The following is a 12,191-nucleotide window of genomic DNA, read 5'->3' on the forward strand; positions in this document are numbered from 1 at the left end:
GAGAGACCTTCTAAAAACATTAAACTGCATTACTGGCACGCAAAATGTTAAATTAAAGTAAATAAACAAAGACTCAGCACACCACTTCTGAAAGGTTGCTGACCCCTGTACTAGACCTATATTGAGTCTCGCATTGGGGTACTTGACATCTGTAGGAGGAAAAGTGGTCACCCAGACAATTTCAACCTTTCCATCCCGGTTCTACCAATCATTAAGAGAAAACCCTCTAAAAGCCAGTTTATACAGACCACTTGCTGTATTCCTTGAATCCTACCATTTTGCTCTGTTACATAGTCATGAATCATAGAAATCCTTTATCTTTTGAATTGATGTAACCAAGTATGATGCCAAGAGCCAAGCTTTTGTAGTTTTGACAGATGCTTGGTATTTGAGCATGTCCTTTTTCTTTAATTTCCTTTTATTATTTGGTTATAGTAGAAATGACAGTCAGACTCGATATGAAATGATGTTGAGATAACATTTAAAAAAAAAGTTCTTCTGGTATATTTGTATTCAACGTTTCCTGTGTTACTAGTGAACATCTTAGACTTAAGTTTTGCATGTTCATTTTTCAATGCAAAGCCAGAAGTATCTAGAATTGTTTGTCTACATTTTTTGTTCCATTTTATTAAAGTCTTTCTTCCTTTTTCTGAGCACAGAAACAGACTTTAATGCAGCATATTCTCCGATGTGACTATGAGGCCTGCAGACAATACCTGATGAATCTTGAACAAGCTGTTGTCTTGGATCAGAATCTACAAATGCTGCAGACGTTCCTCAGCCACAGATGTGATGGAAATCGTAATATTCTACATGCTTGCGTATCTGTATGCTTCCCAACCAGTAACAAAGAAACTAAAGAGGAAGAGGGTGAGCAATGTATCATGAGTGTCTTTTTGAAACTACCTTTTTTTAATACAGTTTCAAGAATATTTGGAGGAGAGCCAAAATTTTCAAAACAAGTGCCTAAAATGTGGCACCTAAAATAAATGGCCCAACTTTTCAAAGGTGTGGTGCATATGCAGCTCCCACTTACTTCATTGGGATTTATGGGAGCTCAGCACTACTTTATGTAGGTACCTAACTATGGTTTTAGGACAAACTTAGAGTACCCAGATCTGAAAATTTTAGATTGTCCCTTTATATCACTGTTAGCTTGGGGTCACGCACACACGTACGCACACAGTTGTTTAAATTTTCTTTCCAGGATTATCAAATAACTAGTCTAATGTTTAGTGGTGTCTTTGGTATTTCTTCCATTGAGAAATCTGTATTGGAAAATATGAACAAAGGGCTTTCTGTTGATGTAAGGGACTGACCTTTTTTATAGCTTTTAAAATACTATTGCATAAAAAAAAAAACCACATGAAAAGAACATTAAGTTTGCAAAGTCAAATGCTCAAAAGATAGGAAATGCCAGAATTAAGGCTACTTTTGCCATTTTAATTCAGCCCCCTTCTGCATATGCGTTATGATAGTCTTTAATTACATGATCACATACTATTGTTTCCACAGGGCTACTTCATTCAGTGCACAAGATGGACAGTGCTCACCAAATGGGTAGCTATTCAATATTTCTTTTATCCTCATCATTCAATGTGTGGCCCCATTCCTTATTTATTGTACACCATCCAAACCCTGCACTGAATAAAGATTTAACTTCCTCATGGGCTTTACTGTGGTGCTCTCATAGTAGTATCTTGGTTCTTTACAGACATTAATGAACTTATCTTCATAAGGCCACTGTGGTGACTGGGTGGTGGTATCACTATTTCACGCATGAGGAGCTGAAGCAGAGAGATTAAATCCAGAAGTGCCAACTAATTTTGGGAGCCCAGTTTGAGAAGCTGTGGGCCTGATTTTTTTTTCAAAGTATTTAGCCATTTAAAACACTCTCTACATTCAGAGCACAAATCTCATTAATCTCAGTTGTAGAAGTGTGGATCACTCACAAGTCAAACCCCACGTGTCTCTGATTGGTTACCCAAATAGCACATAGTGGTCACCAGTGAAAATTTTGGTTAGTGACTTTGCCACAGAGTTTCTATATGGTACTGAGGGAGGCAGAAACAGAATCCAACTCTCTAGAGTGGCATACAGCTGCCTTAACTGCAAGACCATCCTTTTTCTTCCTGCAATTCCCTGTCTCATTCATTACACACCTTCCAATTTCTGTGACAGAAATGAGGCAGGGGTCCTACAGACAACCGCCTCATTCACTACGCAACACTTATTCCCAGAGCACCATCCATCATGTGCACTGATTGAGGCAGTGGTCCTGTGGGAAAAAATACTATGTGATCATGTAATTAAAGACTGTTAAAATGCATATCCACAAGAGGGCTGAAATAAGGTTGCATTGGCTAGCAACCTTAATATTCTCTCTTCCTAATTTCGAATACTTGACTGTGCAACCGTAACATTCTTTTGACAGTTTTTTTTATAATTTATATATTATATAATGTAATTTACCAGGTTTCTTTAAAACTTAAAATCCAAAATGATAAAAATTCCATCATGTGGAGTAATATTGACTACTCCCCTCCTCATAAGTAGGGTTGGGCTCTTTAGTTCCCATGCACAGACCTCCCTACTTGAGCTAACAGTAGCAGTAGTGGTAGAAGGTTATCTTCTGTTGACCTGCCACTAGACAGGGATGGCAGAAAGGAATGTTGACTCAGGAATAATGGGTTTAATTCCAGGTTCTGAAGAGGGTGTGCTTGAGCTTCTCAATGAAACAGTTATAAAATTTTTAACATGGACTAAACTGTTCATCTTTCTGAGAAACAGCTGAACCAATTTGGCTTAAACTTTTTGAAAAAGACATAAGCCTAAAACAGTAAGCATGAAGTTTCAGTCCAAATGATTTGAATTTGGCAAAGTTATAAGCAACTGAAATAGGGTCTTATAATAGAAAATGTCAGGCAATGTTAAATATACATGCTAATACCGGTACCACTTATTATGCTATGTATGCTTTTATTATATAGACAGTACCAATACTGTAACCTTGGAACTTTGACCATATTAAAGTAGAAACCTTACGCAATTCTAGTTAAATGCTGGTACGAAAATGCTTGTGAAATTTTTTAACTTGGAATATAAATCCAGTGTGGTGGTTTTTTACAGTTTCACATTATCTGCCTGAATAAAATAAACTCAGAAAATGACCTTGTAAACTGCATTAACTACTTAACTTGAAATGTTTTGTTTTTAGCTTGTATGTTGCTGAACAGTATTTCTTATGACTTTTATTGATGCCTATTTTCTGAGATTCTGAACTAGAATATTTCATAGGGAAGTAAGTAAAGGACTATAGAAGAATATAGTCGATTATAATTTTTCATTATCCAGACAGAAGCACTAAAAGTAAATGACTTAGGGCTTGTCTCCATTGGCACTTTACAGCGCTGCAACTTTCTTGCTCGGGTGTGAAAGAACACCCCTCTCCCCTCCCCCACCCCCCCAAGCACTGGCTGTAAAGTGCCAGTGTGGACAGTGCACCAGCGCTGGGAGCAGGTATTGTGGAGGTGTTTTTTTTCTTATAGCGCAGGTAGAACTCTCTCCATTACGTGGCTGTTTAGTTGCAGCACCAGCGCTGGAAGACATGCCCTTAGTAATTTCTGGATTTTTAGTTAGCGCAGTGCTGTAGTGTTTAGGTGGCTTTCTGTTTCACAGGAATGTTGTAACCCAGACAAAACGGTTCTCTTTGAGAGAAACTGTTTATACTAAATTGTACAATTCTTTTTTCAGTGTAGCAGCTGTGTTAGTGTCTGTATCCGCAAAAAGAAAAGGAGTACCTGTAGCACCTTAGACTAACATATTTATTTGAGCATAAGCTTTCGTGAGCTACTGCTCACTTCATCAGATGCAAATTTTACAACTTTTTTGTAAAACTTTTTTTCTAATACACAAACCAATGAAAATGTCTTGCTGATCCTATTTGCTGTATCATAGATTTTTGTCATGATTGCCTGCACGATATAGTTTTGTCGTCAGTATCTGGATGAACTTTATTGGGTTGACACCTCAGAGAAATTTCAGAGGGGAGCTCTGTGCAATTGTTTCTTTTGCAGTGACTTTTCAAATGCTGGTTCCCTTTGGCACTCAGGACCTTTGTGTGTTTGTACAGCCATTAGAAGAGATTTAAGACTCTTTGGGTTGTTGTATATAGAGATACTAATAGTTCTACACCTTGTTCATTGAATCCAGAGTCTTATTCCAATAATTATTACACACATGTATAAGGCACACAGCAGTAATATCTGGATACTACTTGCAAAATGAAAAACATAGGATCCATGTTTTTGCAGATCATAAAGCATATTCTGTGCAATCATTTCCCATCAACATACTTTCCTCCTAGAGCCAGGGAATTTGCAACTGGAAGACTAATTTGAATTTAAAACAAACAAAAATTAAAGAGTTTGCAGGAAAGTCTTTATGATGTAATAAAGTTCCTTGTTTTAACTCCTTTCTTTATAATGATACTTTATTTAAAATTTGGCACCAAATGTTTTTCTTAATGTTTCAGAAGCAGAGCGCTCTGAAAGGAATACATTTGCTGAAAGGCTTTCTGCGGTTGAGGCTATTGCAAATGCGATCTCAGTAGTATCAAGCAATGGTCCAGGAAATCGGGCAGGATCATCAAGCAGCAGAAGGTATAAACTGGTTTTAACAAGCTTGTTTTGTATGTTGAGTACCCCTTGTATATTAATGAAACTATAAAAGGTGATATTAGGAATAGCAATTTCAATATTCTCATCTACTTTGCCATCACAGATATTGCACTCTAATGTACGCAGACCACACAAACTGCAATCATAAGCCTATCCTCGAAGGCGGGGGAAGGGGGTTTTGGTTTTTTTTGCCTTTTAGCTGTGGTCAAGCATGAGGTGCTGTTGTCAGATTAAGGAGAAGAAAATGGGGATGTAGTGATTAAAGTGCAGGAGTGAGGGCCAGACAGGCTTGGTTCTGTTTCTAGCTCTAGCATAGACTTGTGGGCGTGTCTCAACTACTCTGGCCTTCAGCTTCTTCAACTGTGTATTAGTACTTATCTACAACCTGGAGATTTTGAGGCTTTAATTAATTGCTGTTTATAATGTGCTTTGAGAGTCCAGGAATAAAAGTGTTATAGAAGTGTTTGAAAATTGCTACTTATATTTACATCTTAAAACTTCTAGGATAGGCTTATGATTTCAGTGTGTGTGGTCTGTATATATTAGAGTGTAATTTCTGTGATGGCAAAATAAATGAGTAATATTGTAATTGATACTCCTAATATCTTTTATAGTGATCCATTCTGCAAGCTTCTTGGATTCTTGCAACTCTTATTCCCCTTTCTCCCCCAACTAATCATTGCTGTTGAGGGATTGGTGGGGGTGAGAGGGTATGGTACCTATGTTGCTCTAAGTCATTGATAAACTCACAAGGTGTCCCTATTTATTTGCTGTCTTCAGGACCTCTAATTTCATTAAGTGTTTCCCCCCACAAGTTTGGTTTGCCTTTAACTACAAAAGTTTTTCTTTGATTTATAATTAGGTAATATACTTAATGTGGAAGTGAATTTGTTCTGTTTGGTTTGTATTCAGTTTGAGATTAAGGGAGATGATGAGAAGATCCTTGCGAGCAGCTGGATTGGGTAGACATGAAGCTGGAGCTTCATCTAGTGATCACCAGGACCCAGTTTCTCCACCAATAGCTCCTCCCAGCTGGGTTCCTGATCCTCCTGCAATGGATCCTGGTAAGATTGCTAACGTATCAATTGAGTGTAAAACTAAACATGGTTTTAAAAAAAACAATAAGAAACTAATGACTTTAAAGGTGAATCTAAAATTTAGTGTATGAGACTGAAATGTATAGATTTTAAAAAATGTCCTGAAGAGTAAGTAATGTTAGTAATGGACTAGTCAGATGTACTTTTTGTATGGAAGCAGTGATTTAGAATTTAAAAGCACTTATTCAAACTGGTACAATAAACAAAATTTGTTTAAAATGCTGTTGCCAAACTTTTTTAACAACCAGACTTTGCTATAATGTTGGCTACATTGATGTCAGCCTAATGACATGACTTTTTGCTAAAAGCAAATTGTCAGTTAAATATAAAGAACAGATGTATAGTGTAGCTAGATACTGCAGAAAAAGCTTGTTGTTAGGGATGTTTTTTATATATTGATGTACATCCTGCTATTCTGTTTACTGAAAGATGGTGACATTGATTTTATCCTGGCCCCCGCTGTGGGATCTCTTACCACAGCAGCGACTGGCACTGGCCCAGGACCTAGCACCTCCACCATACCAGGTGAGAACCTGCTCTTTATCTGGATATGCTTTAGAAGGGGGGAAGGGGGAATCACAAAAGCTACCTTTTGATAGGTTTTGTGTATCCCAACTGCTCCTTCTTTGTAAATACAGATAGTTTTGGCTTGAAGCAGCATTTTACCACTATTCTTAAACTTATTTTTATGTAAAACACAGCTCAATAGAACATCACATAAACTTTTATTTACCTGTAAATTTTGTGCATGTGAAAACTGTCAATAGTAATATGAAATTGTGCTATCTGTTTCAGCTCATAACATTTCACATTCGCAAATCTTACATCCTTTATATACAGTGAAATGCATGTGTTGCTGAAACTGCCAAGACTGTCATAGTCAAGGTGATGATTGATAACCTTAATACAACTATGTCTTTTTGATGAAATTATTTTTATTAAATGACCCCCTGTAAGAGGGACCCACTTTAGGGATTGTTTCCACAGAAGTATTTTTTCTAATTACAGGTCCTTCTACCGAACCGTCTGTAGTAGAATCAAAGGATCGGAAGGCAAATGCTCATTTTATACTGAAATTGTTATGTGATAGTGTCGTTTTACAACCTTATCTTCGAGAACTACTATCAGCCAAGTAAGGGTTTTCAAATGAAAAGTGCTGCAATTGTTTAAAACAAATGTCCCCTGAAGATGGTACATGAGCTGAAACTTACTCATGAACATCTTGGTTAAAATGTCTTCAATATGTAGGCAAATTTTAAATATGAAACGGTATATTAAACTAGTATTACTGCAGAATGTCTGCAAGAGTGTGTGCACACAGATACATGGATTACAGAGTACTTTACTTCTCAAGTAATCCCTTTGAGGATATTTAATCTAGGCACTTAACACTGTGATACTGCTGTATTGGAGAAGGGTGTATCATAAGAAATTGACACAAGATCTAGAGATTCTTTGTGAAGAAAGATGAAATGGAATCCAACTTAATATCTTTGGATAAGACGAGGCTTTGAAATTAACTATTTTCACAATTGACAAGATTGATAAAATTGATAAACTATTCATAGTAGGGAGAATTCATACTAATTAAGAAACAAAGGGACACTACTTAAATGTCAGGAAACTCTGGAACTTTGACAGACATATTGCCCATTGTGCAATAAAAGTTTGCTATAAGATACCAAAGAGGACTAAAGCAACATTTGAATTCTTTTCTCATGAAAGACTATTTAGATTATTACAGTAAAAAAAAGACACTCTTAATTAATTGCGTTTCTCCCTTTAATCAACGTGACAAAGTTTTAAATATATGGTAAATTATTAAATTACCAACTCCCTGCTTTTCCTTAGTGTCTGCGCTATACTAACTTTATTTTATAATCTTTCCAGTTTTGTTCTGTTACACAAAAAAATTCATTCTTTTTGGTTATTACTTTATATGTACTAATATTCAGCAGCCTCATTTATCCAGGCTAATTCCTGTTTATATAGGTTTAAGTTGGCCTCTTTCATAGCTTTCTATTGTAACTACAAGTTCAGCATTTTTCGACTTACTTGGTAATAACGTTACAAATTTGTTTACTAGAGATGCAAGAGGTATGACACCATTTATGTCTGCTGTTAGTGGCAGAGCGTACCCTGCTGCAATTACCATTCTGGAAACTGCACAGAAAATTGCCAAAGGTAAATGAGTTTCAAATATGTTTTATGCATACCGAGCGGTTTCCTTTTTTTAATTTTCGTTTTGGCATACATAGAAAGACAGTAAGTGAATGCATAACTAACATGCATTCTTTTATGTAAAATTTCATACGTTCGGGTAAATGCTGGTGTTCAAAATTTACCCCTCCCAAAATATGGTGCCTGTGTCATGGATAATTTGCTATTTGAGAACATGTACTAATATGTGTATTAATAATAGCTATGGAGTTTTGTTAATACTACTACTTTGCTCTAACAAGGCCTTTCATTCAAGGATCTTGTTGCTTTACAAACACTAATGAATTAAGATAGTATTCTCAAAGTGCTGAATGATTAAACTTCACAGTACTCCTGTAATATAAAGGGATCACTTGATCCACTACTTAAGTTTATTCTTTCTGGTTTGGAATATAATATCTGATGCAACTGTACACATTTAGGTCCCCTTCCTGCGAAGACTTAAGCACCTGCTTAACTTCCTATCATAGTTATCTGCAGGTGTTCTTTGTAGGGAAGACCTATAGTGTGTTGGAGAAGAAGTCTTCTAAATATTATTGGGAGCATTTTGTCGTTCATATTTCTAACTCTTTTAAAATGGATTTTACTATGAAAAACTTTGTTTTAAAAGACTTATGCTTGAATTTTTCTAGCTGAGGCAACTTCTAGTGAAAAAGAGGAAGATGTGTTCATGGGAATGGTTTGCCCATCTGGCACAAACCCAGATGATTCTCCTTTATATGTTTTGTGTTGTAATGATACATGCAGCTTTACGTGGACTGGAGCAGAGCACATTAATCAGGTAAGGAAACACATTCCCATTTAACTTATTAAAAAGTGTTTAAAACTATGCCTTGTCTGTACTTTAGAGTTAGTGTTACTGAACACCAGTGGCCCTATTCTTGTATAGATGAACTTCATCTATTAATTCATTTTAACAGTTTGGAGTTGTGCTATAGTCGTCTTTATCTAGTTCCACTTCTCAAAATGGAAAACATAAATCGGTAGCTGTTTTTGGTCAAAACCTTGTTGCTAGTAGAGTTCTAGGGCTGTTTCCCTGAACAGCTTGGACATAGATTTGTAAGTGAGCAGAGTATTCTGTAGTCTGAAGGATTAACTAGCAGAAATGTTTCACAGTAGTTCTATTGTGTGTTAAAGGAATATTTTAAAAAGCAAGGTTTTAGAGGCATTGCAGTCTTTGATTAACCAACAAAAATGCACCTACTCAACAACTTTTAAAGTCCATTTTTACCCTAGGGCCACTACAGCCACCCTTTAAGCCTTAATGCAGCTCTAAAAATTGAGGTTGTCTTCCTTTCAGCTTGCTTTTATTCCCCCAGAACTGTCCTGTTGCTCAGTCTTGCCTTAGTTTGACATTCAGTTTTAATAGCTTCACTTTTACTGAAAGAATACCAAAAGAAAGCAATGTACAGTAAAAGCTGTTTTATCTGGTACTTCACCAACCAGAAAGCTCTATAAACTGGCATTTCTGATCTTCATTGACAGTCCGGTTTATAATCTGGCAGGAGGTTTATAGTCTGGCAGAGGGGGTGTGGAGCGTGGGCTCTGGGAGGGCATTTGGGTGAAGGAGGGGACTTGGGGCAGCAGGTTGGGGCGCGGGAGCGAGTGCTGGGCCCTGGATCTGGGGGGCACTCACCTCAGGTGGCTCCCCACAAGTAGCGACCTGTCCTGGCTGCTCCTAGGTGGAGGCGCGGCAGGCGGCGCTGCATGCTGCCCCTGCCCCGAGCACTAGCTCCACAGCTCCCATTCGCTGGGAACTGTGGCAGTGGGAGCTGCGTGGGTGGCACGTGGAGCAGCCTGCCAGCCTTTGCCTAGGAGCAGCCAGGACAGATCGCCGCTTGTGGGGAGCCGCCCAAGGTGAGCCTCCGTCCCGTCTCTCTCTCTCACACTCTCACTCACACCCCCACCCCCACCCCCCCAGTGCTCCAACCCACTGCCCTGTGCCCCCTCCCGCACCCAAACTCTCTTCCTTAACCAGCATTTTTCACTTACTGGCATCTCCCATCCCCCTAACATGCTGGATAAAATAGCTTTTACTGTATGTAAGTACACTGTAATATACTTAATCCTGTATTATTGTAGAAGATGGAGGTGGACCGGATGAACTTTTGAGGTCTCTTCCAGCACTACATTTTTGATATTGAAGTGAATATTGATACTAGATATCCATCGTGAGGGGGAAATTATGCATATAACTTCAAGTTTATAAAATGGAGATTTTTTTCATTCTAGGATATTTTTGAATGCCGAACATGTGGCTTACTGGAATCTCTTTGTTGTTGCACAGAATGTGCAAGGGTTTGTCACAAAGGTCATGATTGCAAGTAAGTACACACTGAGTTAGACAAACTGATGTCTTAATTGGTTCCATTCACTAACTGCTTTCTCTTCTGATTAGTAGTTGTTTCAAATTCATTAGTTTATGCTACAAAATACTTGCATATTAATTAACTATTAAAAATTAACGTAATATGAACCAGTCTATATCCATACATTTTTTTTATATCCATAAATGTTTTTAGTCTTTCTGCTATTTGACTGGAGGCAGTGGCATACAGAGTAAATGGTTAACATATTCAACCACAACCTCCGAAGTTTGCTTATATAGGAATAAAATGTGAACCAAAGCTATGAAGTATCAAAACAAATTTAAAGTATGTTCCCCCTAACAAGTAGCCCTGAGCAAGGGATAAATGGGCTAGAAACCAAATATATATCCAAAATATTTGATTGCTACAAATTTGAAGCTACAGTCCAGGTAAGTTCATTAAACCGCTTAAGCCCAGCTTCATTAATATCAAACATATATAAATTAACAAGTTATCAGCTCATACCCACAAAGATGTGCTTGTCATTTTTAAGAATCTTTGATTTTTCTTCAGTAGAAAAAAGGATTTTCAGTTTAACTTTTTGATGCTGTGGAGATCCCTTTTATTTTTTTAAAAAAAAAGTAATCTGAAATGTGAAAAGCTGTGTAGTGAAACTGTCATGCTAAATCAGTAGTAGAACAGAACACCAATAAACTAAAGTTGAGTTATTTAGGCATTGTAATTTTTTTCTCTAAAATGAGCGTGTTTACTGTTTCAAAAAGTTTATAGTAGAAAATGAAATTTATTTAAAAAAACAAAAACCCAAAAGCTGTCTTCAGTAAATATTTTAAAAATGAATTTCTGAACAGTGATGGTAAAGATTTTTATTTGTTTCAGGCTCAAGCGAACATCCCCAACAGCCTACTGTGATTGCTGGGAAAAATGCAAGTGTAAAACACTAATTGCAGGTCAGAAGTCTGCTCGTCTTGACCTACTTTACAGACTGCTTACCACTACAAATCTGGTCACAATGCCAAATAGCAGGCAAGTTTGTATTTGTAGTGACTTGGGGTGAGGGAGTAGAAGGAATAAAATATGTGACAGGTTTGTTTTTAAATATTTTTCTTACTAATGTATTCTGCATTACAGGGGGGAACATCTTCTATTATTTTTAGTACAGACAGTTGCCAGGCAAACTGTGGAACACTGCCAGTACAGACCACCTAGAATTAGGGAAGATCGTAATCGTAAAACTGCAAATCCTGAAGGTGAGCCTTTTTTCAATGAAAAGAAAAATATGTAGGTCTCTGCATTTCACTCCCTTTCTCACATACCACTCTTGCCTCGTTTTCTCTTTAGATTCTGATATGCCTGATCACGATTTAGAACCTCCACGATTTGCTCAGCTTGCTTTGGAACGTGTTTTACAAGACTGGAATGCGTTGAAATCTATGATCATGTTTGGCTCCCAGGAGAATAAAGACCCGTGTGTATTTGCAAATATTATTTCAATTTTTTTTAAACTCTTGTTTTTGAGATCTGTCAACTTATATAAATTTTTTTTCATTTTGCTTTGTTTTTTCCAAGTCTTAGTGCAAGCAGTAGAATAGGTCATCTTTTGCCTGAAGAACAAGTTTACCTTAATCAGCAAAGTGGTACAATTCGGTTGGACTGTTTTACACATTGCCTTATTGTCAAGTGCACAGCAGACATTTTGGTAAGCACTCTTAGCCATGTTTTAAATTAATTTTGTACATCCTGCAATATCCATTAGATATTGATACGTTTAAGAGTTGGTTTTTAATTCAGTTTCAAAGGGTATGGGGTTTTCCATCCAATTCTGCTCTTATGTGATCTACTGATATGCCTTTTTTACATTAAGGGAA

General features: G+C 37.1%; 1 protein-coding gene across 1 annotated transcript in view; it reads left to right on the top strand.

Annotated features, from left to right (window-relative positions):
- Positions 1-12,191, top strand: part of UBR5 (ubiquitin protein ligase E3 component n-recognin 5) — a 140,917-nt gene that overhangs the window by 89,871 nt on the left and 38,855 nt on the right. Inside the window, exons 21-32 of the mRNA XM_073330413.1 lie at positions 660-870; positions 4,535-4,661; positions 5,592-5,743; positions 6,206-6,301; positions 6,785-6,908; positions 7,863-7,960; positions 8,629-8,777; positions 10,229-10,320; positions 11,203-11,349; positions 11,455-11,573; positions 11,665-11,791; positions 11,893-12,022. Of these exons, the coding sequence (XP_073186514.1) occupies positions 660-870; positions 4,535-4,661; positions 5,592-5,743; positions 6,206-6,301; positions 6,785-6,908; positions 7,863-7,960; positions 8,629-8,777; positions 10,229-10,320; positions 11,203-11,349; positions 11,455-11,573; positions 11,665-11,791; positions 11,893-12,022 (1,572 nt within the window). The remainder of the gene's footprint in view (positions 1-659; positions 871-4,534; positions 4,662-5,591; positions 5,744-6,205; positions 6,302-6,784; positions 6,909-7,862; positions 7,961-8,628; positions 8,778-10,228; positions 10,321-11,202; positions 11,350-11,454; positions 11,574-11,664; positions 11,792-11,892; positions 12,023-12,191) is intronic.

This window comes from Lepidochelys kempii, chromosome 2 (assembly GCF_965140265.1).
Source record: "Lepidochelys kempii isolate rLepKem1 chromosome 2, rLepKem1.hap2, whole genome shotgun sequence".
In the NCBI taxonomy this organism is placed as follows: Eukaryota; Metazoa; Chordata; order Testudines; family Cheloniidae; genus Lepidochelys; species Lepidochelys kempii.